At 46.5% G+C, this 25,675-nt stretch overlaps 1 protein-coding gene across 1 annotated transcript; it reads left to right on the forward strand.

Annotated features, from left to right (window-relative positions):
- Window positions 1–803: 803 nt before the first annotated feature.
- On the forward strand, window positions 804–21,452 carry GCH1 (GTP cyclohydrolase 1). The gene is made up of 6 exons (XM_083837197.1): window positions 804–1,248; window positions 11,924–12,033; window positions 14,283–14,338; window positions 17,321–17,352; window positions 18,378–18,462; window positions 19,013–21,452. Exons 1-6 carry the CDS (start codon window positions 945–947, stop codon window positions 19,137–19,139), a joined length of 714 nt encoding a protein of 237 aa, XP_083693323.1. The 5' UTR covers window positions 804–944; the 3' UTR covers window positions 19,140–21,452.
- The last annotated feature ends 4,223 nt before the right edge of the window (window positions 21,453–25,675 follow it).

Genomic DNA, 25,675 nt, shown 5'->3' on the forward strand with positions numbered 1-25,675 from the left:
AATCCTGATCCCCAATCCCGATCCTAATCCCCATCCCCATCCCCAATCCCAATCCCAATCCTGGTCCCACTCCCATTCCCCAATCGTGGTCGTGATCTCTATCCCAATCTTGATCCCCATCCCAAACCTGATCCCGGTCCCGATCCCAGTCCTGATCCCTGTCCCAGTCCTGATTCCAATCCCAATCCCGATCCCAGTCCCAATCCCGATCCCGATCCCAATCCTGATTCCAATCCTGGTCCCAGTCCTTTATGCCAATCCCGATCCTGATCCCTGTCCCGATCCCGTTCCGAATCCTGATCCCCAATCCCGATCCTAATCCCCATCCCCATCCCCAATCCCAATCCCAATCCTGGTCCCAATCCCATTCCCCAATCCTGGTCGTGATCTCTGTCCCAATCTTGATCCCCATCCCAAACTTGATCCCGGTCCCGATCCCAGTCCTGATCCCTGTCCCAGTCCTGATTCCAATCCCAACCCTGATCCCAGTCCCAATCCCGATCCCGATCCCAATCCTGATTCCAATCCTGGTCCCAGTCCTTTATGCCAATCCCGTTCCGAATCCTGATCCCCAATCCCGATCCTAATCCCCATCCCCAATCCCAATCCCAATCCCAATCCCAATCCCAATCCCAATCCCAATCCCAATCCCAATCCCAATCCCAATCCCAATCCCGACCCCGCGGCGGGGCGCGGCGGGCCGAGGCCGGCCGGCTCATCGCAGGGGCAGCGCCTGACGTAGCGGCGGCGCCAGCCAATGGCAGCGGCGCGGGCGGTATAAAGCGGGCGGCCGAGGCGGCGGCCGCCGAACGCTGAGGCAGCGGCGGGCGGGCGGGAGCGCGTGTCGGGGGCGCCGCGTGAGGGGACGGTGCCGAGCCCCGGGGGGGTGCCGAGCCCCGCCGCAGCGCTCTGCCCGCACCGCTCGGGGCCCGATCCGTCCCCCCATGGCGGCGGCACGGAGCTACAACGGGTACCCGCGGCAGGACGGGCCGCCCTCCCCGCCGCTGGGCGCCGACAAGCCGCGCGTCCCCCTGCCCGGCGGCGGCGGCGGCAGCGAGGGCTGGCGGGGGGAGCGGCCCCGCAGCGAGGAGGACAACGAGCTGAGCCTGCCCGGCCTGGCGGCAGCCTACACCTCCATCCTGCGCTCCCTGGGCGAGGACCCGCAGCGGCAGGGGCTGCTGAAGACGCCCTGGAGGGCGGCCACCGCCATGCAGTTCTTCACCAAGGGCTACCAGGAGACCATCTCCGGTAGGCGCCGTCCCCCGGGGGTGGAAGGGGAGAGGGTGGGTTTTTGTGGGGGGATTTGCACTCTTCTGGGGTCAGCTTTGGGCTGGCAGCCTCTCGCTTGGCACCCGCAGGTGCTCCCAGGTGATTTTTGGGGGTGAGATGCAAAGAGACAAGGGTCAGGCAGGGTCCTGGTGGAGGGTGCTCAGCAGGGACCCACCCTAGGGGAAATCCTGCCTTGTAGTCTTTGTTTTCACGTTGCTGTTCTCCCTTTACCCTTTCCAGTAAGGACTGCACCCAGCCCGAACTGTAATAAAAGCTTTGGGAAACCAGGGAATTCCCCCTGCTGCTTCCCCTTATGGCAAAAGGCAAGTTCCTGGTGCTGGCACGGGGCTGAGCGCAGGTCAGGAAGGTGCTGAGCATCCCGAGAGCGGTGCTGCTGCTGTACGAGCCTGCCCCAGAAGCACTGAATGAAAGGGCTGAGCTGCTAACCCATCCCTCTTCTGCGTGCGCTGTGCTTCAGCTCAGAGGCTGGCTTTCCCGTTTACTTTCTCTTTCACTTCTCAAAATTGCTGCCTTCTCCGAAACCTGATTGCATGTAACTTCCAGCATTGACTTACTCACGGCTAGCGTTATTTCTGTGCCAACGTCATGCCCTAGCTCCCCCCAGGAACAGCACTTCTGCCTTGACCTTTGTTTTTCTTTTACGGCCAAACCTGGTTCTCAGGCTCGTGTCTGGAGATCAGCTCGGGGCTGTGCTGTCCCTCATCCCCCTCTTGTTTAGCCTTGCTGCACGGGGTGTTTGAGACGAAGCTTTGTCGGGGTCTCACAGGGTGATCCTCTGTCTACTGGGGAAAAAGTTCCTGCGCTTGGGGACTGCACTTGTTGCTTTTTCGCAGTAAAACACAGGAGGTGTCATAGTCGGGAGGTTTTTTGGTGATAATCTCTGAATGCAAATTACTGTGCTGAGAGTTTGCTGCCTATCCAAAGTCCTCTCTTAACCCTGCCGTAGGTCTCATGTACAGGGAAAGTTAAACCAAACTGATTCCTTGATTTTCCAATAGCTTCTTCCTTCTGCTCTCTTCCTTCTGCTCCAGTGGGTACTTTGGGACCATGATTAATCTGTCCCAGTCTCTCATGCATTTCCTTGAGTAGAGTAGTTTTGGACGGTCCCCTCCCCTGACTGCTCGTTATGGGGGAGCTGTGTTATACTGGAGAATAGGAAGTGTTAGTGTCACTGCTAGCTGTTGTACTCCTGCACTGCTTTTTTGTTCCTTTCCTAGGAAATCAAAGGAAGCTGTGATGCTAGCATCCCTTCCTGTGTCAGATGGGCGACCCTTTTACTTGTCAGCTACTCGTCTCCTTACACAATGCTCAGCTTCCAGTCTTCCTGCTCTTATTAGTCTAATGGGGAGGGAAAATGAGCTGTAGTTGAAGGACAAACTAGGAAATCTTTGGGAATGGTGGTGGTTGTGGGGCTGCAGCTCCTGCTGCTTGTCTTAGCTGCAGCATCTGGGTGTGCTGTCACTTGGTTGTACTCGTACAGCTGGCTGCCTAGCCAGGCTGTGAAATGGACCAGGAGCTGGATTGTAAAAGGAGGAAAGAGGGGAAAAAATGTCTTTTCTCTGCTTCATTTTGCAGCTTATTTTGTTCCCTCGCACGGAACTACCTGGCTATGCATATGCTAAAACAGTGGTTTGTGGGATATTGAGGTGTGGGTTCAAGTCTCTTCCCCAGCAGGGAGAGAAGATGTGAAAAAGAGACTTACTGCTAAAAAATTTCTGAAATTAATACAAAATTTCTGAAATAAAAGCTCTGTGGTAGCAATTACACAAATGAAGGGCTAGAAGCAAGGTATGCTGCAACAGGTATGTGGCCCCTGTATATGCAGCTGAGCTCCCAGCCTGTGCAAGTGTGTGAACGGGGCTTGGCTCTGCAGCCAGGAGAGTGGCAACGACAACCAGATGAAGGGAACAGTGCTGGTACAGCTGCAGGCTTTACAGTCAGCCTCCTGAGTCTGTCTGCTTGGGTGTCTACCCTGGGTAGGAAGGGGAAAAAGCAACTCACTTCTGATGGCATCTTAATTTATTGCATCACTTTTGTGTTTCTGTGTGGAAAATGTATTCCGGAGTTTTGAAATCTCTTGAAGGCTGGACAGCGTGAAGCTGAACGTATGCCAAAAAAGATCTGCAGTGTTCGGTGAGCTTGGCTGCAAGCTTTGCTTGTGGGAGGTAAGAAGATAGAGGTGATGTGGTTGGTCCCAAAACTAAGCTACGTGACTGCCTCGAAGGCTGCCTGCTGCTCTTAGAGGTTTGTCATGCATGGTGTCTTGTTCTTGCTTGTCACTGAAGGTTTTTGAGTGCAGTCAGGGTGCCTGAAGCTTCAGGTAAGGTGAGGGATGATGGCCTCACCTGCCCTGCAGCAATCTGTCCTGTGGTGGCCTTGGAGGTGGAGAACTAATGGTACGTGTAGGGAATTCGATATAAGGAACCCGGAGTGCTTTGGGAAGCTGCTGAGCTAGTGCATGGTCTGCACAGAAGTCAGCAAACAGGTATTGGTTTTCTTTCTGAGTATTAATTTATTCTTAAGAACAAAACTCCATTTTTTTCGTTAGGGTGTGTCTGAGAACATCAATGCATTTGGGGTATGCATAAATATGCTGGGTATCTGGTCTCCCTTCCTGAGTGTTGTCACTCTGCTTCGGTGACAGCTGGTCACATCTGTATTTTTATATTTCCCTTAACTTAAACTAGTGTTGTAGGGAAGATGACATCCGAGTTCTGTCCCCTCTCTCCACTGGGATTTCTGTGAGCAGCAGAGAACCAGATTCTGCCTTCCAGCTTCCTCTGTGTTGCTTCCTAGCTTGGTGTTGACAGCGCAGAGTAAGTGTTCCTGCTTTACCTTTATTCGTCTTTGCTATCTGTGTTCTGCAGCTGGCCAGTGTTGTATTTCAGAGCCGTTAGCAGAGTTTACTTGCTAAATATCTAAATCATTCTCTTACTGTTCTTTCTAGATGCTTTCTCCTATTAATCCTGGCTTTACAAAAGGCCTCTGCCCTTAGCTCTTTCCTTGACAGAATGCATTCAAATGTATTGATCTCATTGCCCAGAGGAGCTGTGGATGCCTCATCCCTGGAGGTGATCAAGACCAGGTTAGACGAGGCCCTGGACGACCTGATTTAGTTGGAGACATCCCTGCCCTTGCCAGGGGGTTGGATCTGGGTTGTCTTTAAGGTCCCTTCCAACCCCAGCCCTTCTGTGATTCTCATTCTATAGTACTAACCATCAGACTTTCTTTGGAGGTGTGAGAACGCCTTTAGGGGTTTAAAGTAAAATCCATCCTGGAGAGCTGATCTAAAAATGCCGGCAGTTCACACTGGGGCACGTGTAGATTAGCAATCACTACAGGATGCCAGAAGTTTTACTCTTCAATTTCATGCGGTGCTTCTGCATCAGGATTCAAGAACATCTCTTCTTTTCCTGAGCCAGGGTCAAATTTATCAGCTTCCTACTTCTGGGAGTAAACTGTAATAAAACAGTAACCTGTTCTCTTGGGTAACAAAGGTAGTCGACTGTTACTAGCAGGTTGCCTTGAACACTCTTACAGCTCTCAGGCAATTGCCGGCCACACGAAGATGAAGCCTTGGGAGATCTGTCCCTCCTTCAGTGAAGTCTTCGTGTCACACCTGGAGGTGCAGTCTGTGAGACTCTAAATGTGCGTACAAATGCAGTGAGTGAATTTGTGCAAATAAAAGGCTGAGGACTGTGCCAGCTTGTAACCTGAAGCTGAAGGCTTCGTATTCGATCTTGCTAAATGGAAAGTTCCAAAACCAGTGAAAGTCAAGGATGCTAGTATCAAAAACTAAACTCCAAGGGAGTTGGTTCTGATTGTGCAATCCTGTAGGAGACAGGCACAAAGCTGAGCAAGCTTCCCGTGACTGCAGAAGGAAGTGAACTTGTTCTCGTCATACCTAAGTCCTTGAAGCAGAATGACACAAGCATTAAATGGTGGTTGTTACAAGAATAAAAGCTGAAAGACCACACTGGTCTCTATGCTAGCTTCCAAGCAAGCTGGCAGGTTCAGCTGTCCTTTAACACGTTTAATAGGGAAATGACAATTAGAAATACTAGAGGATAACTTTGCTTTCTGAACCTGTGCAGTTTGAAATTGTTTTATTTGCCTTAAAGCTAACTGATGCTCCTATGCAGCTTCTTGTTTTAAAGCAAACAACACCTGAAGCCCAACACCAGTAGGTTAACACCTGCTGCAATGTGTGTGTCCCTTCCTCTCAGTAGTTTGTGCTCTCCTGTGGTGGAGGGTGAATAAATGCAACCCTAATACTTTTCTTCACCTTTCTTCCCTGTGTGGTTTTATTTTCATAGGCGCAGCAATGGAATAAGCTTACAAGTTTTCTAAGCCTACTCAGTTTGCTGTGGGTGAGAGGTGCTAAGCATCCCTACGTAAAAATAGACAGGCAGCTCCTTAAACAAACAAGGCTGTTTGATCAGCAGCGCTGCCCTTTGCTGAGAGCTGGTGAGTTGCTGCTTTCGTTTCTGTTCGCGGAAGCAAGATGCTGCTCTTCTCTCGCTTCATATAGGTGTGACAGTCTAACATGTAGCTTGAATATCATATTGGTAGCATGGCCGTGGCTTGTTTCTTCAAATTGGCGGGTGGGAGAGACGGGATTGTTCATGGTAAGTTTCTTGGGGGTTTCTTTCCTCTACCCTGACCCCTTGTGTGGGTGAAGCCTGCCGTGAACTTACCAGGATGATCTCCCTGACCGTTAATATTCAAGCAACGCCAAACTTGATAAGCTTGTTTGGGTTTTGTCAAGGGTTTATTAAATATCTCAACCTCTTGGATTGTACACTGTTAAAGACGTCTGATCTTTTCACGTTGCTTTTTCAAGGCACTTCTTTGTCTTCTCTGATTTTTCATTTGTTTTGATTACAGAAAGAAGCGTGGATGGGGAACTTTTGTCACCTTCTGTGACGGTGAGATAGTGAAGTAGTTATTGAAATCCTGATGCATTTTAATGAGCATCTCCATAACCCTGCTTTCCCGTGTATTGATAAATCTGTTGGCGAAGGACAACTCCTAGAACCTAATCTGAGTTTCATCTGGGAGTCCGCAATAACTGATCTCTTAGGAATAGACTTAAATCTCACTGCAACATGGAAAGTGTCTTAAAGTAAATGAATCAGTAAAGATGATGGCCAAAATTAGTTGAATATCAATGCTGCATTTCCTCTATTTGCTTCTACAAAATGAGATGTAAAAGAGCTGGACCAGATGTATGACTTCTGGTAGCTGAAGAATTAAGTTTTGCTGCAGAAAATAATCTTCCTTTCTGGTGTGGGTTGTCTATTTCCAGCCCTCTGGTGTGGCAGTGATGAAATCTGAGCTATTAGTCATCAACTTGTAACTTCTTCTGTCTGGTGTTCCTTCCTTCCTGGTAGGAAGGTACACGATGGTAAGGAAGCCACGTGGTGCTAATGCCTCCTTAATTTTTCTCTGCAGCTTTTGAACTCTATTGCCTGTTCAGAGTCAGCCTGCAGCTTAGGCTGTGCCTCTTTCTAGAGTGCTTCAAGGCTTCCTGAAGCAAGTGCTAATTCTGTTGTGAATTGGCACACCCAGACCATCCCCTTTCTTAGCAACCTGAAGCCATTAACTTTCTGCAGGACTATAAACTCTGTATGAATATTTGTTGCCTGGGTTTCCTCCCTGTATGTGTAATAAATTCCGGTAACTTTCTGGTGCAGAAAGGCTGCAATAATTCTTGTATTGCTTGTCTGGAAATTTTTTTCCAACTACAGTTCTGTAGGATCAACACAAGTAAATGCAAAGTTTCAGTTTTGACTCTGTCTTATTATTTATCAACAACTGAGAGCTTTTCTAGCAGTTTTCTTCCAGATTTAGTTCTGATCCTGTAGTCTTCTGGCTTCCCTGTCACACATTCAGCTGTTAGTTCAGGTCTCCTGCTCTGTTACATCTCTCCTTGGATGAACAGGAACTTCTTCCCAAGCAAGCCAGCCAATGGTATCTGGTATATCACTTGGAAATATAAAACATAGCACCCTACCAGCTACTAGGAGGAAAATTAACTCTGTCCTAGCTGAAACCAGGACAGCCATGTACCTCAGCTGATTTTTTTTCCACCTCAGCAAGCAGTTGGTCTGGTCTCTGGCTCACCACACTGCAGTTGTGGAGCACCATTCTGCTCGCTGCCTGCTCCTAGGTCACGCCGGGTGTTGGTGCAGGTTGCTTTGTGCTCCTGGCAGAGCAGAAGGAGCCTGACCTCTGCCTGTAGTTTGGTTTTCCCTTATGTCACTGCCAGGATGGGTGAGCTTAGGGGACCGTATCAGTGAATGTGAGACTGCCTCCGTCCTGTTGACAGTGAACAACCCTTGATCTGCCTCTTTTCTAGAGAGAAACAGCTCATCGTGAGAACAACCTACGAGCATCTCAGTCTTTTTTTGTCTCAGAGTCAGAAGCAGACACCAGGTGCCGTGAAGCTGAAGCAGCGCTGCTCTGCGGAGCGCTGTCATCCCTCATTCCCTTCACCTCCCGAGCCAGCTGCGGGGTGGGCTCTCTTTGGTTGCCAGAGGTGCTTCTGCTTTCCTGTGTCACATTAAAGCCATGCAAATAGTTTCTATAGCAACAGGTCTTTTCGCTTAGCTCTGACGCAAAATCCCGAAAGGTCTTTCTCGTTCTGTCTTCATCCAATTCTGATTCCTGCTTTTATCGACTCTTTTTGAAGATAAAGGGGGAAAACTGATTCCGGTCTGTTTCAGGAGTTAACTTGCAGCAGAAGCGGCTGTTTAGTTTTTAACAGCCCGCTGAAGTTTCTGCAACAGGACTTGAGCTCCGGGCTGAAAGAAACCTCAGCTGGAATAATCTAGAGATCATCCCCAAGTAAACATTTTGTTTGTTCTTGCTCCCTTCCAGCCACGTGTTTTTACCCAGATCTTAGCATTTCCTTAACATGGTGTGTCTAGGCTTAAGCAGCAAGCTCCCTGGGGTGGTAGGGAATGCAAGCAGTGTCATTTGCGGGCTCCTTTAGCTTATAGGCAGGGCTTGGTGGCAGCACTCGAGCCCAGCTGTGTTTAATACAAGCAGGGCGAGGGGAGGCATTGCTCAGAAGTCGAGAGGCTCTGAATGGTGCAAGCAGAGGGGATGCGAGTCCTGTCCTCTTACTGCTGCGGAGGATTACCTAGGTGGTACTAGGAGGGAGTTAAAGGGTTGCTTCACCTGAGGGGAGGAAGTTTTCCTTTTTGCCTTAAGGAAAGGTAGCCTGCTGAGGAGGAGCGCGTCTGAGCTGCAGGTGCCTTGCTTAGGAAACCAATCCAGTAATACTTGCTTCCAGCCCTCCTCCTCTCTAAAATCCCAGTTCGCTCTGCACTTTTGCTTTGAAGAACCTGGAGCCCCAGGCAGAAGGGATGGGATGGATGAAGTCTGCATTAGAAGGCAGGTGGGTGTTTTAGGGCTGGAAGGTGCAGCCAGCAGCGCTGCCGCATTGCACAGCGTGAACTGGGACGGGGCTGGGGAGGGAGAACTCGACACGTAGGTCCTGGCCTCAGCGGCAAGGAAAAGTCCAGGGTTAGAGTAAATGTTTCTGGGGGCTCCAAATGAGGAAGCTGAGAGGAAACTGAAATCCAGCTGCTGAAGTACGTGCTGTGGCCTAGATAGAATGAAAGAACAGGTGAAGAGGTACAAATTTGTCCCCAGCTTTGCTTCTGCACTGCTTAATCCGAGGCCCTGTTTCCCCTTCTGCCCTGTGAGCTCTGTTATATTCTCTGGAACATGTGCTGCAGGCTCCGGGCTAAGCTTGTTGAGGCCTTGTTTGATGCTGCTGCAAATTGAATGACTACAAGAAATAAAAGACCAAGTTAGATAAAATGGCATTGCCTCTCTGCACAAAGCGTTTGAGTCTTTGCCAACAAGTCTCTCCCAGGTAATTACTGAAGGCAAGTGCTGCAGTGGGACCTAGCACGGTGTCTTGTCACAGCTACTTCTGCCTCGCTCTTCTGTTGGCAATGCAAGGCTTGGATTTGAAAGGGTTTTGTGTTGAGGCTTTGTACTCTTCTTATTTTTCAGGAGGAGAGGCTTGCAAGGTGTGAACAGGAGGGACTGGAGCAGGATAGGGGTGACTGGAGCTCTGTTCTAACACCATAAGTCATGTAGTCAGGTATTGGCCTTCTGTCCAAGTCCTTATTTTGTCTTTGTCTCCCTGTATTGCCTGGCAGTTGTGAGGGGGTATTGGAGGGCTCCTTTCTTCCTTTATGGGCTCTGGCCCACCTTCCCAAGCAATAACTGCTGCTGACTGTTAAAATCAGCACAGCTTGCTGTGGGCACAACTGCAGACATTTTGCAGCTGAGCAGGTATCCTCCTCCTAGCTGCTACTTGCTACTAATATTCCAAAAATCTGGGGTGCAAAATTGTTAAGATGTGCATAAATAGGAAGTGTGAAATACCCCACAGCTCTGTGGTTCTGTTCTTGACAAAGATCTAATTGCTTACATGCCTCTAAAACCTCTTTTGAGAGGAGACATTACCCAAACTGCTATGGCTTGGCTGTAGCCTAAGAGGATATGCAAGCAGGATGGGTGGCCTTTGTGTTCCTGTTTAATTGCTTCAGCCATGGGAGGGATGCATTTTGTTCCTGAAGTTGCTTGTGGGATACTTCACAGGTCTCAACCTTCTTTTCCCCAGCCCTATAATAGGGCTGCCAGCTGTCTCCATAATATAACACGTTTCTTCAGCACCCTAGTAATAGATAGTGGTTCCTTAGATGAAGTCTGTAGGGATCCGTTCATATATTTATATTTTATAGATGAGTGTGTATATGCACATGTATAAATGTGTGTGTATATGTATGAGGCTCTTCCACGTTGAAATACCTTCTGCTGAAGTTTTGACCTTATGCTGCCACGCGTTCCTGTGGCTTGCAACGAGAACGTGGCCACTTCTGATTCTTCTGAGCAGTTTGCTCCACGAGTGTGCTGATGTAATCCCGTACCTAGCATCGGGCTCTGATATGCTGCTGGCAGTGCTGGTGTGAGCCAAGCTGGTGGTCTAATAACAGCAGCGGTCACTCTAGGGACACTTCTCGGGTCTGTTTGGATTTTGTTTTAATAATGCGGGGCATAGTGGCAGGCTTTGTGAAACCCCTGTTTGCCTTTCTGCTCTGGAAATGGCACACCTGCAGAGTGCTGCGTGAAGGAGCTGAGAACCCAGATTGCTGCTCTGTCTCCCTTTTGTCCTGCTCTGTTCCAAATTCTGTCTTTCTAGCTGAATTCATACTAATACAACTGCATGGTGCTTCCCACGTAATCAGAAATCTCTCCAGCAGTGTTTGGTGCAAGCTGGACCCTAAAACTTGAAGGACAAAATCATGTGCCTTTACAGCGTTGTTTCCTGGCCCCTTTCATGCCCTCTGTCCCTGTTCTCTGACCTGATCGAAAACCTTCTGGGGTTCAGCCTCGTTGTTTTGCAGGTTGCCAGCCCTTCTCAGGAAAGGACGTGCGTTGCAGGCAGAACATCTTGCGCACAGTTTCCAGGGTTACCTGTGTAGTGCTGATAGCAAGCAGGAAATTAAAACGCTCCATGATGATGATACGTTATCGGCAACAGATGGTAGCCATTAGGTGTACGTACACGTCGGGGGAAGGCATCAAGGCAAGGAGAGCAGACACAACTATTAGATTTGTATAATCATCACTGCAGGTGCTGAGCTGCACTCTGGATGAAGCCGGGCAGTCCCTGAGCACCCCATCTGGCCATGGTGTATCTGACTCTGGTTCCTGGCAGTAACTCCAAGCAGTCTGTGTGGCTTCAAGCTAACTTCCTAGCAGAGTTTCACGTGCCGATATCAGCCCTTCTGCCCAGCTAGTTCTCTCTTGCTGTTTTCTCTCTCCATATCATCTCTTCTTTACAGCTGTTCTCTCTCGTCCTTCAAAAGGCTCCCTCTCTTACCTTGAGGCTCTTCTGCTTTTAAGTTCTCCAAATGTGGTCCAGCTTGCTCTAGCTTTTTGTGGAGACCACAGTAATCTGCTCTAACCTGCATCAGGATTGCCTCGGGACTCGTCAGGGGACTGCTAAATACGGAAAATCAACTAAGGGTCTGTTTTGCTGAGCTCTGGGACTAGCAGAGTCCCGTGCTATATGCTCCTTTTCTTACTGAGCTGTCTCTTCCTCTTATCTTTATGGGTTTTTCCACATTAATTCTGTTAAGTCTGAGACACGGGATTCAGATGGGATATACTTCTGCGTGCCTGTTTCAGTGTGAGACAGCAAATGTCTCCCTGATCTGTGGCTACAGATCTCTGTACGCCTAAGCAGCTGCTTGTTGGTGTGCTTCAGGGTAAAATGCTTCCAGGGCACAGAGCTTCCTGGAAGAGGGTGATGCTGATGTTGAAGTGTTTGAAGAAACCACTGTGGTGGCTAGCTATTACGAACTATTATTTAAATAAAACATTATAGGCTGAGTTCTGGCGTAACGCATGGTTAGTCTGATATAGCACTGTGGTTGTATGCACACCAAAGCATGCTTGTGGTGTTACTCCTTACTTCCCTTGTCTTAACCCTGAAATCCGTAGCTCTGAGAGAGCTATGGACTTGCCACAAGCTTTGTCAGAAGTGTCTGGAAGAGCCTTCCATGCTTGTGCATATAACTTTAATGCAAATGTTTAATTTCAGATGTTCTGAACGACGCCATCTTTGATGAAGACCACGATGAGATGGTAATTGTGAAGGACATAGACATGTTCTCATTGTGTGAGCATCACCTCGTTCCATTTGTTGGAAAGGTAACTCTTCCTTACAAAGCAAACATGGGGAATACATGATGAAAGACCTAAAGTACATGTAAAAGACTTTGTAGCTAAAACTACAAAGCTTTTAAAGCTGCAAGTATTTACTGCTTATGGCTATGATTCTAGAAGTTAATCTCCAGAGAATACAAATAAGTAAGACCTCCTTAATGTGAGTTTTATTTGGATTTAAAGCTCCTAAAATATAATGCTCAACCTTTCCTGGTCTAAGTAATCTAATGGTTTCTGACATTTCATATCAAAGCTCTTCTTCGTGAAGCAGCAGCAAGCCTTGAGGGCAGACATCTTGATATTAAACCGGCTCACCCTGCACGCTGTCTCTGTCACGGATTTAGCTGCTGGCTCACAGATATCTAGTGCGCATTCATCTTGGGAGCCCCTGCGAACAGAGCGAAATTCAGACTAGCAGCCCTGTTTTAATGTGGCTAGCAGGAGACTGCATAGGCTGGGACTCCTGTGAAAGGGGCTGGTGTTTCAGATGGTGTTGAAATCGTGGTGCCAATAGCTTAATTCTTCCCCTGCCATCCCCAACAACAAATGACACAACAAAAGCAACAAAGCTTCAGTTAACATGTGTAAATCTGAAGAGTTCAAAATTGGTAGTCACTTCTGCAAGCCTTAGCCTCTTCGTTCTCATATCAGCAGAGACGGATGGAGCTTAGTCTAATCCATATGTTCTACTATTAAGTACTCACAAGGCAGAGTAGCAGGTGCTTTTGTTTTCTGTAAAATTTTATCAGTACCACATATGTTCCAAGTAAACTGTCTCCCAAGAAATAAAATACCCGAACAGAAACCAGCTGCTGCTTTTGTTGAGTCAGCTCAACTTCATCTACTTTTTCTCAATGTTGGTTTTATACCAGTGAACAAGGTAACTTCTTTTTCTGTGGAAGCTTTCTGTTTCACCTTTTATTCTCAATTACACATGCTGTGTGTATTCTCTTCGTTACTTCTGTGGCAATATATGCATTCTTTTTACGTCTAGCTGTTTAGCCTGTGTGGTTTGGAGAAATCTGCAAACACTGAATTGGTCCTGCTTCATATAATGGTCTGCTAAATGACTTGGTATGCCTGTAAATATTCTCAGACTAACCATTCTCCTGTTGGGCACATCAAACAGGCTGCAAATACTGAGCAGTAGGTCTTGTGTTTGCAGTTCTATCTTGAATAAAATCAAGGTTTTTCACAGAAAAAAATAAGGGCAACAAGATTCAACACTTATTATGTCTCTTAATTTATCTAAAATGTTTCATGTCTTTTCAGGTGTCAGTGGGTTGATTACCCAACAGCAGTGATAGGAATGAGCAAGTTAGCCAGGTAATTAGGTGCACTGTGGTACCTTTAACTGCAGGTACAGCAATACAGGGTTCTGAGATGGGGCCTCTAGGCAAAGCACTAAGACAGAATCCTATACTGATACTCCCCTACTGTATCTTGGCTAATTTTTCAAGTCTCTGGTACAGTGACATAAAATGCTGGTTTATAATCTGTTACAATTGTAAACCCACTTGATTTCAGTAGCCCATGTTGCTTTCTAAATAACAGTAAGCTAAATGCTTTTCCCTTGCCTGTCAGATCTGAGCATTTTCCTGATCTGTAACTTATTTCAGACTAGTACAGTTGCATGTTTTTTTATGAATGTTTGGTAAATCCATATTCAAGCAGAGTAGAAGTCAACTTATTCATACAGCGATCTATGGTATTACCAATAGCACATGAGGTGGCATTAAAAATAATAATAAAATCAGTACGTGCCACCTGATTTTGATGGCGAAGTACTTGTCATCAGAAAATTTACCTGAAGTACAGTCTGTCTCCTTCCCTTCTCCTGAATCTGCTTTAGGTCTTGAAAGAAAAGTCTTTATTTAAGATGAACAGTTCTGTGCTGAGTAATAGTCGTCTTTTTGTACCCAAGTGTAATAGTGTTCTGGGGCATTCCTGAGACTTGGAACATAAGCCTTGACTCTTGAAGAGTTGTGATTTTTTTCTCCCCCCTTAACCTATTCTGCACATGGACACTGACCTCACCAGGCATTTACAGTCTTGGTTAGCTCCACAATTTTTCAGGCTTGCATGGTGGCATGTTCCTCCCACATGCTAAGACTTCTGGACTGTTCCAGAGTTAGTTCTGGGGCAGGTGTGCATCTCATTCTCTGTGCATGAGTTTCATGTGCGTTTTAAAGCCTGGTTTTGGTTCTGCTAATGGCTTGTTCTCCTCTGTCTAGGTACATATTGGCTATCTTCCTAACAAACAAGTACTTGGCCTCAGCAAGCTTGCTAGGTAAGTGTTAATGTAATGAAAGTGATGCTAATTTGTAAAAAGGATTCCAAGCTGTGCTAACTGTGTTAATCTTTCTAATCTGGTCCCCCTCTAAAGCTCAACACACTTTGTCTCCTGGATTTGGATTTAGACCAATCCTCAGCATTGTTTTTTGTGTGGAGAGGACAGACAAGTATTAGAGCTCTGTTAATTGACATTACAGTTGACTGTAGTGGAGCCATAAACTTCTGCACATTCATCCAAAGCACTGGTGTCTAAAGGGACTACGGAAGGAAGAACAAGTGGGGAATCTTGGTCATGTTTTAAGGCAGGCCGCCAAAACCAGCAGGGATCTCTAGCTGTTACTTCTTTGTTTGTAAATTTACTGATAAGAACAAAAATCCCAAACTGTAAATGAACACGTTGTCTGGATAGCAATTGAATCTAAATCTGTTAGCTGACTTCAGATAAATTTGACATTTCTTTCTTTTACTCGAGGCCTGCTGAGAAAGCTGTGGGGTAGATTCTATAGATAAGGCTCAGCCTTACAAACAGAGTAAGATACACTTGAGAAATCCATTTGTTATGTAAAATAGCTTTTTCCTCAGCAAGTGCCCTTAGATCAGTTGTTGCACCGAATCGTGTTATAAAGTGATAATCCCTAGCTCTGGTGAGGAAGGGGATGGTAGATCCCTTAAATAGATGGATGATTGGGCAGCAGAGTGGAAGGGTGTCTTTCAACAAATGAATCTTGAAAAAAGCTGTCTGTAGTTCAGAAAGACCACATAGGACTTACACTTTCCCTGACACATCTGTTAATCTTTCTGTAGTTCCAATAAAGCTAATGAGAATTAGCCTTGTAAATCTGCATGCCTGCTGGGTTTTCTTAGTGGTTAAGAAATGTGCAGGATATGACACCAGCGTGCTTTGAAATCAGTCAGCTCTGTTTGCACAGCAGTGAATTTGGTTTGGAAGCAGAAGGGCCCAGGTCGCACCTTTGTTAATGTAACCTCATGGCAGGGAGACCATCTTCTAGCAGCGCTTACAGGAGCGGAATGTGCTCTGATTAAAAGTCTGAAGCAGTTAAACACTTAATTTTTTCGTAAATGTTTACTGTGACTGCAGTCAACTGTCTCCTGACACTGTAGGATGAGATTTGAGCTGTCAGCACTGCAGCTGCTGGGTGGAAGATTGCCTTTTGTAGCTGCTTACGGTTAGGAGCATCCTGATGTGTGGCAGTTCAGGGCTCGTGTTGTGTGTTGGCTGGTACTTGTGTGGCTGCAACTTTATAAGTGGTGAGGTTTTTTTTAAGGATTTTTTTTAAGCTGGGTTTCTGAAGGTGGCCATTGTTCCTAAAGAGATTGTGCCTTCGTTTCTGAAGGGCTTTAGGATCACAGCTGAAATACACATCAGTTGATTTGCGCTTGCTCTGGTCTGCAATTACCTCTCAATTGCTGGCTTAGAAAGGAGCTCAAAACTGTCTTGAATGCTTCTTAATGCAACTGGCAACATGGGGCTAAAAGTGTACAATTTTCCCACTATTTATTCTCAGTATAGAATTATGCTTGGATATGTGCAAGGCTTCCTGCATTGTGCTTTAAAGGTTAAATCTTGCTTCTCTTTTCAGGCTAGGGTAGAACTCCCATACGCTACAATAACGAAAAGATTAGATTCTTGTATAACAAAATGTTCTCAGTCTGTGCTTGCTTTTGAGTGCTTACCATGAAGAGATTGGTAGGCCAAATAGTGCTTCTCTTTCTTGCCCTATATAATGCAACTAGTGTTCGAACAAAGATTTGTGAGGCTGTTGGTACTGTGCACCTAATCTTTCGTAATAGGATTAGTCTAATGTGGTGTGTTTCTGGAGTTGTGATGACCTGTATTCGGTAAACAAACACTTTTCCTTGGAGTTTAAGCTCAAGCTTGAAAATACTAATGCTGTTTTTACACAAGCACGCTTATGGGACTTCTAATATATAACAATCTAAAAAAAACACCTCAGCATCAACTTTTTCCTATCCATATATTTAATCTAAATATTGTATTGCTTTGTTTAAAATAACTAACACAACCATTTGATTTCTGGAGGGGAGTTTCTGCATATAATTCTCTCTCCAAAACAGCAGGCAAGTCTCATTGTCAGAAATGTTTCTTGTAGCTAATGCCTCAGGCTGCCAGCCAGCATCTGTTTTTTGTCTAGTCTGACCAGATGGGTATTGAAGCTTTCTATAGCAACTTTTTAGCATGGCCACTTGATGTGTAATTAAGCATTTGAGGTCTGCACGAATAACCCACTGAGTTACAGAGCAGCTATAGGAGTTTTTCTTAAACGTGTGAATTTTGGTACTGCGGTGACAGATGATCAAACCATCACTTGAGTTGCTCCACAAATGCCTTGAATTTGAAGTCACCTTAGAGAAGAGCACTAAGGTGATCCTTTGCACTGAAATGTGAAGGCTGGTGTGATCTGTGGGTGGAGAGTATCTTTTGCATAAAAACAATCATTTCTCATTGTTAAATCTGTGGTTAAATGCAAGAATCTAGAACACTTCTTGCTTTAGTAGCCTTCTGGGAATCTCAGTATCTGAACTGTCCTTAAAACAACATTTGGTTTAAATTGAACTGAGATCAGATTACCTTCTTCTGCTTCAAGGATTAGCTTTCAGGGAGTCTTTGGGTATAGATTCCCTTGCAAGTGTGTGATCCAGGTGGGTGATGGTACAAAAGTAACAGCCAAGCAGAAGAAGCTCTAAAGAGAAGTGACAGGGTTGCCCCTCAAATAGCCCCCTAAAATAGCTTGTGAGGTGGCAGATACGGGGTACCTGTCACTAAAAACAGTGATGTGGTAAGGGAAGCCCTTGAGCCATGCCAACCATCTACCTGGACTTCCAGGAAGGTTGTGGATCAATATAATAATCTGGTTTGATAGTGCAAAGTAATTGTGAAGATCAGGCCATGGTCATATAAGAATAACTAAAATTGTCTTTTTCCTTTCTCTTCTAGGATTGTGGAAATATACAGTAGAAGATTACAAGGTAAACAGCTGAATCTGGATTTTTTTTTGGTTGCTAGTAGAGTCTTTTGCTAGCTAGCTTAAGGTACCAGTAATTATAGGTGGACTAGAGCTGTACCAATTCTAAAGTGTGTGAAGAAAAAGTGTGTTCTTGAAAATGTGCATCTGATCTGTCATCATACTTAGCCTTTGCGTTTCCCTTGAGGGGTAAAACGTGCCTATGAAAATGGATGGAAGCAGTAATTGGTTCAGAGGATAAATGTGCTTTAAGATAGAGCTGCCAGGAATAACTAAACTAGCTGGATGCTGCTGGATATGAACTCCTCCACAGATAATTTGAGATGCCTTCAAGAATCCTTGTCTGAGGAGATGAACCGATAGCTGCCATATTATGGGTTGCCTGTCCCCTGAGAAGCAGAGGAAGCTGCAGGAGTTGCTTCATGCCTTGGGTCAGGCTCAGCCTGCTCTCATTGTCCTGCAGTTAAACTTGGTCTGTTCATGGCAACAGAAGTCCCAGTGACCATTGGGTGTGAGACTGGGGAATAGCTGCAGGAAGTAAAGCTCTGGAGGACAATGGATTCCCTTAATTTGCTCTTTTTACCTCAATTACCTTTCCTCAAAAATAAATTTTGTGTGTAGGGAATGGATAATGTAGCAGTAAAGCTAGTGAATAAATATGTAAAAAATGAAAAAAAAAAATAGGGGAAAGCAAGAAACTCTAACCACATAATGAGAAATGCAAGACCTATTATAACAAGTCACGGTAATGCAAATTCCTGCAAACATGTGTAATGGAAAACTCCCAGTATAAACAAGCAAATAAAAGGTCTGTTTCAGGATACAAAATATAAGCTAGGGTTTGTTGCTAACAAAACTAATTTGGGAAGACCAGAGCCTGGGCAGGAAGCGGAGGGGACAGGCACACTTGGAAATGAGGATGCAGTATTTTGATGCCATCCTTTTTGTGACGTGCAGATGATGATGATGATGATGCATTTAAGCTAGTCAGATTTAACAGTGGTTCTGAACTCCCTGCTCTCCTTTCAGTCCAGGAGCGCCTTACCAAACAAATCGCAATAGCCATCACAGAAGCCTTACAGCCCGCTGGAGTTGGAGTGGTTATCGAAGCTACGTAAGTTGCTCTGAGCTGTTCCCCTGTGATGTAGGGGCTGGGTGAGATTCCAATTGTGCTGCCTTTTGGCTCTCCAGCTGCTGCTGCTGTGTGCCGTGCTTCTTAGAGTGCAGGCAGGTGTGATCTTAGCCTGCTCAGTGAAATGGCCTGGTGGGCTGGAGCTGTTTGAAGTGGGGGCTTGCCTTAAGCAGCATAGAGATGTGAAAAGTGGGAGCGTGGTTAGCTGTCCCAGTTGCACTGGATCCACGTTCTGCCTACAATGCACCCTCTACAGCAGAGCTCGAGTCTAGCACCAGGCATGTCGTTGTGATCCCACTGGAAAAGTGTGATTTTTGCTAGGATCTAAGGAGAGAAGGCAGTGCTCAGGAGCTGAGAACTTTTTTTCCCTAGAGAATAACTGAGATCCACTGGTGATTCTGACAAATCTCCATTCTGGATACGGACATTATTTCCACTGTACTTAACGTGACCCTGTACAAATCATCTGTCTTCATGGGATTGCTTCTTTAGAGTATGTCTGACTTACTGACTTTCCTCTCATTTCTTCTAGGCACATGTGTATGGTAATGCGTGGGGTACAGAAAATGAACAGTAAAACAGTAACCAGCACAATGTTGGGGGTATTCCGGGAAGATCCAAAGACCCGTGAAGAATTCTTGACACTCATCAGGAGCTGAAACTGTTTTTCTCTGAATGCACTCTGGAGATTGTTCTGTCCAGTGTCACTGTCTGTTCTTACTTGTTCCTACATCTCACTCTTAAACTAAATTGTTGTGAATTGTTGTCATAGTCTTTGTTCAGTAAAAGACTTCTGATGGCAAACAAACTGTAATGATGAGGTAGGCTCCTCCTGGATTTCCGATGATGCTGATATCACAGAATTACAGGCTACAAATAGGGTTTTGAAAACACTTTTTCTCCATCTACAGTGCAGAATATACTGCTGTTAGGAGAAAAGCATGGTTTGGGAGTGAAATGGATATTTATGAAATAGTTACGTTAGTAGAATAAATACGATGCAGCACAGGAAACAATTGAAAGGCTGTGGATCCTTGTAGGACCACTTACATGCTGCAAATACTTTTATCTCTGCTGAAAAGAATGGTCCTGAATTGTCTCTGGCTAACTTTATTACAAGTCTTGCAGTGGCTGTTTCAGTATCTGGATATGTATGTTTTACCTCTCTGAGATGTTACCTCTGGTGGTGTTTTATATTCTTGCTAGTATTAACCCTCCTTTTTTTTGTTGAATTTGTCTGAGGATTTAAAACACACTTTTCCTACCCTCTTAACATGCAGGGAATTACCTTCTAAGTGATTTGGAACATTCTTATCTCTCTGTATTAAGGGTTTTATGCACCTTTTTCTCTGTGCCTCAGAAGGTCTCACCACTTTAACTGTCGGTTTCTTACTATTTTTAAGCAAACTTTAATGGGGTGGGCGGGGAACCCAGAGTCTGTCTGCAAAGAGCTATGATATCCAAAGAGTTTTTTTAATATTTGTCTTGAGTTTTCCTTCTTGGATTTCCATGAGCTAGACTAAGAAACTAGATCTAGTCTGATCTGAAAATGAAGATTTTTTCAAGCATTTCAAGATTTGCATCTCTTCCACATTGGACCAAAGGTGGGCACTGAAATCCTGAACGCAGCACATTGTACTTCTGCCTGTTGGCAGGTCATTCCAGGCCAAGGTAAACTGAAATGACAACTTATTTCATAAGAGCAATTGAGAAAAGCATTTCCATGCCCATGAAAATGAATTAGACCACAATTTTCTGTCTATGTGGCAACCTCTGTATGTGGCAGTATTGGTACAAAAAGTTTCAGTCAGCTGGACTTGGCTGAACTTCTTCTACTTTGTTACAATTTTAATGGGAGTTTTGTAACTCTTAATTGGGAAAACATGATGCACAAATGAAAACCACCCTTCTCAAACTAAGCACAGGAGGCAAAACTTAACAAAGGAAATGTCAGCCAGGGTGTCAGATGCCCACAGCGCAGGTTCCCATAGTCACACTAGCTATGCTGAATATGAATCCAAGATGTTCTCTGTGCTAAACCTAAAAGGCAGTTCCTTGTCTGGCAAGCTGTGTCTTACCAACTTGTATGCATTCCTGCCTGTCACACAACCCTTGCGGGGAAACAATGAAAATCAAGCCAGGTCAAATTTCCATTGAGCCTGAAGAACTTTAAAGAGCACAAATAAGACAGGCTTAAAAAAAACCAAACACAAACACACCAATTTATTACTGTAACTACCCTCACTTCTTGCCAATAGCCTCCTGTGTTTAATATAGTAGCTTTACCTTGGCCATCTTCACAGGGTTATTGGACAAATGTTTTATAATATTCTCTATCTTGGATTCTGTTAGGTGCTACAGAAGCTTGTCTGCTAGCATGAACAAGCTGTGTGTTGCACACTTATAAAATACACTGACTCTATGGCTTTCATTCTCCTTAAATGATTGAGAGCAGTTATCGCTGCTTTTCAGTTCAGTCTTGGTTTCAAATATTCAGCTGAAAAGCCTTAAGTCCTTCTTGCCTGAAGTTCAGAGTAAAACTCCTTTTTAGCTCAACAGCTGGGAGGTGAGTTTGAGGACCAAAGAGGTGCACACAACTGTTTCCCTCTGCTCGCTTCAGTTGCTTGAAAACTGAGTCTCTGTAAAACACGTTCTTACTCCTGAGGTAGTGAAAAGTTTGTGTTTTAACCACTTATCTCTATTCAGGATAAAGTTCATATTGCACCACCGCTGTTTTTTATTTCCATGTGACCTGTAGTCCTTAAAACATACCTCTCTACTCGTGGCCTTGGATTTTGTTCACATATTTGTTGTAAGACTTGGTGCATTTTTTGGGAACGTTAATATTGGTCAAATACATGAGCTTTAACTACAACTAGTGTGTATATATGTATAGTTCGTACAGCCTACTCTTGTATCACGTTAAGTGTCTGTTGCCTCTAAAACATTAAAGCACAGTATTATCCTTTGGAGTGGTAGCGTCCTTGGTGGCTCTGAAAGGCGATGGCATCGCGCAAGGAAGCGGGTGGGGGAGTTTCTGTGCTTGCAAGTGCTCCAGCCCTGTGATGAGGTGCTCAGCTGCTCTTCTGGAACAGCGGTTGTCCCTGGTTGCTGGCAGGGCACCAAAAAAAAAATAATTCTCCAAGACGGTGCAACTTTTCTTGTTCTCATCTTCAGTGTCATAGGAAGCAGCAGCACATATCTTGGAGCAAGGAAGGGAGGAAGCAGGGGCTGCTCCCAAGCGTCCTTTTGAGGTCCCTTCACGCTTAACTCTTGCTCTTTTATGTCACCAGGCAGTTCCAAGGGGTGAGATGGTGTCTCCTGCGGTTGGAGCTGTGGCTGCACCGGCAGGTGAGCGTGTCCTAAAAGCTGCCCCCCTCTGGAGGGGAGTGCTTCTTGGGCTCACCTGCAGCCTGGATGAGAAAATAAGAGGAAGAAGAAATGAAATGCCTGTATAAAAGTTAGCAGTCACTTTGCTAATCTCTTATCTACGTCTCTGTGTCAAAGCACAAGATGAAACAGGCCAGGCTGGGGAAAAGGCAGCCAGAGAAATTTTGGGGCTGCAGGCAGGGATGGGGAATGTGCTGGGTGCAGCATGCTGTGTGGGTGAACTTCGCGGCAGTCACAAATGGACAAGGAATAATGAATGAAAGCCCCCTCCGGTCTCGTGTATTTTTTTCTAAACGGACTGTGCTGTTTGGACATGGCTCTCCTGGGAAGCCTCAGAGCACTTTTATGAATTGTCTTTGTTGTAAAGCTGAGCTGCTTCTGCTTTTCTCATGGCTGTATGTTAAAGCTGGTGATTATGGTGGGAAACAGCCTTTCTGCCAAAACAGATGCTTCTGCAAGAAGTTTTCTATTCCCTCCTTTTTTTTTTTAGGTGTGGGATTTGAAAGGAACCTCCCTGGTTTTGTAATCATGTGAAAAATCTGTTTTCTTTGAGGTGAAAAAATACTCGGCTTGGGAGTGTTTACAGCTCAAAAAACCTGATGAGAGTGCTAAGAACCAAAGCTGTAGGAGAGCCAAGCTCTGTTACAAAAATGACAAACTCCTGTCCCTAAACTACCCCACCCCAGGAGATCCCATCTCTTAGCACAGGCTGCATTCATTTCCTGATAATGTTCAATGGTGACCTTCAGGAAATGGATGCTTCTCAGGTGTTTTTTGATTGCCACCCATACAAGCAGCTCCTTTTGTGTTTGTACTTTCACCTTGATTTTCTTTCCAGTGTTTTCAGTCATCTCTTCCGCACGTGACGCAGCGTCGCTTGTCCCTGATTCACTGCCCCAGCTACTGGGCACGGCTCCTGGGTCCTCTCGCCTTGCCTTTCGCTTTCAGGTGCAGACGTTGTGTTTTGGTGCAGGTAACTTCTCTCAGCCAGGAGGCAATTAGTCCCTGCAGCAAAGAGCTAGGAGCCTGTCCTTGTCGTGTCAGTGTCCTTACATATCCCTGCTTCCTGGCAAGGTGCATCCTCTGAGCTCCAGTGCAGCTCCTGCCCAGCCCTGCATGGGGCTGGACCTCACGCTGCCTTTGTGCTCTCAACCCAACTGCGCTTTGTAAGAGAATGTAGAAAATCTACAAGTCCAAATGCTTCTTCCTCAAAGCATCCTCTTGTGTGCAACCAGCAGCTGCTGGTGACCAAGGTTGGTCACACAGGTGGTGAACATGGGATCCTGCTGCCTGTGGATGTGAGATGTGGAGTCAGAAGACGCTCTTCCTAGCCAAAAATCTCTCTTCCTAGGCTGCAGTTGAGGGCCCTGATAATCCTGGAGGCTTTATGTAGCCGTCGCAACCTTCCAGCAGCCCATAGTTGCTTAATGAGCTCAAATTGCTCATTACCTGGCCTCTGGTTTCTGCCCCTGCTGTCTCTATCGAGTTATCGGTGTTGGGAAAGACTCTGCAGTCAGCTCTGCACTTTGAGCTTTAGCTAAGCCCTTCTGCTGAACTCCTGGAAATAACCTTTATGAAAAGCTTGCCTTCCAGTTGTATTTAAAGTTGCAGTCATGGTTTGGTAATCAAGAGGATATAAAAGATTAAAGCCCTTTTTAATAAGTCTTGGTCTGGGCTGGTAAGAGGGACATCAAACAAATCATTGTGCACAGTATTCAAAACAAATTTTGCTGAAATAACCCGAAGGATATAATAGCAAGGATTATTTTTAACAGCTTTTATTGCGTGCTTGGTGGTGGAGTGTTGCAGGGGAGGCAGAGTGTACCTACCGCGTCTCCTCTCTGCACCGCTGCTCCAATTGCAACAGGAAAGCAAAGGTTAAAACCCTGCCATAAGAGTCATTGAGCTACACAGGCCTATTTATTAAACTGTTTTAAAAGTGCTAAGGCAAACCAGAGTCTTACTTCTTTTTCCTGGGCTGTCCTAATGCCAGCAAGGCAGCAATTCCTGCAGGGGTTCCCTCTGCCCGGTCTCCACGAGTGACAGAGCAGTGGGGCTGTCTGGCTTTGTCCCCTCCGCACCAGGGAGGCACTTGAGATTGCCCAGGGGCTCTTTTTCCAACCCTGTCCCCATTTCTCCATCACCCATGTGCGCCCAACCCCCTTTCAGGGTACAAGAACAGTGCTGGGAGCTGCAGGAGCTGGGGACCAAGGTCCTGGTGCAGGTGTCAGCACACCCTGCAGCAGATCCGTGCATGGGAAAAGGGTTCTGTATTTCCTGCAAAAATGATGTAATCAGCACCCAGCGTTAGCAAGGCTATTACACTTTAGTCAAGGAAAGGCTGGGGAGGCGGGGTGTTATCTTTATATTAAAACCGATGATATAAAAGACCGGTGGCTTTCACCTGCTGCAGGAGGCAGAGCTCATCCTTAGCATGCTCCTCCTGCTCTAGCCATAAAAATCACCAGTTTTGTGGTCCGGGGATATGCTAATTACCAGGAGACAAAAAAAACATTGCCTCCAACACCTGTCCTGTTGGTGTCACTGTTGTGATGTACCTGCGGGATGCATTTAGGGCCTGCAGGATCTCCGCTTGCTTTTCAGGCTGTGCAGGGTTACAGCCTTAGCCCTGCATCAACCCTTCCCACGGGGACCTGGCTCCGAGCTCCGTGGGGGTGTCAGCCCTGGCTGTGCACCGCTGAGGCCCCTGCACACCTGGCCGGGTCCCTCCTGCTCCGGTTGTCCCCGCTGCTTGTCACTGGGGAGGTGAAACTGGGGGGGCAGTGACTGCTACCATGTGGGATCAATGAGAACGGAGGAAAGAAGAAACTCAGACAGGGCAGGGTTTTGCAGGAAAGCAGCAGCAATGGGAACGACAGCTGGTCGCAGAGATCCTGTTCTTCAGCTCGGCGATGCTCGGGCCACGCTCATTTACACCCCGAGGAGCAAGAGGAGCAACAGGGCAAGAGGCCCTGGCTGGGTGGCAGCGCCCCAGCCGCAGCCGGGCACGCACAGTCTGTGGCTCCCTCTGCTGAGCCCGGCCTGGAGCTCTCGCAGGAGAGGAGTGAGAGCTTTCACGGGGCTGGAAGCAATTTTTGGGGTGGCTGCGAGGCCTCGGGCTTGCCCGAAGCCAGGCAGGGGGACAAGGGTGGGATGGGGGCACCCAGCCCCACCGCGGGGCGATGCTGCATCGGGAGCCCCTGCGCAGGGCTGGAGGCGGCGGTGGACTCTCAAAAAGCAGGGGGCTAAGCTGCCGGGATGATCTTCCATTTTATTAAAATTGGTCAAAAATCTCTGTATAAAAGTGGGAATTCTGGCTGAGCTGGGCAATTTGTTCTCCGAACAGGATGGTGCAGCAGGGTGTTTTCTTAGAGGCAAGAAGGGGAATGCTGCTTTGCTCCTGCAGGCACCCACGCTGCAAACGCTGCCCGCCGGTGCAGCATCAGGCCCTGCTCTGCCTGCGCCTGGCTTTCAGCCCCTTCCTAAGCAGGGGCAGAGCCGTGGGCATCTCCCACTGCTCGCCGCAGGGAGAGGGATGCTTGACCCCAAATTGGGCAGGGATGGGTCCGCGATAGACTTGTGTAAGCCTCGCTCACCAGGCACCTTGCTGGGATGCGCAGAGGAGCGGCCTCATCTTTGTAAGGCTGCAGACCCTGCCAATGAGACCTATAGATATAGAAACTGATATAGTATGGATTTAAGGCTGTATGGATCCATAAGGCTTGCATGTGGCAGGCTTTCATTACAGTCCTTACAGCCAGAGACTTTGGTTTTGGCTGAAAGCAGGGTCAGAGGGCTGGGGTGC

Source organism: Anser anser, assembly GCF_964211835.1.
Source record: "Anser anser genome assembly, chromosome: 5".
Lineage (NCBI taxonomy): Eukaryota > Metazoa > Chordata > Aves > Anseriformes > Anatidae > Anser > Anser anser.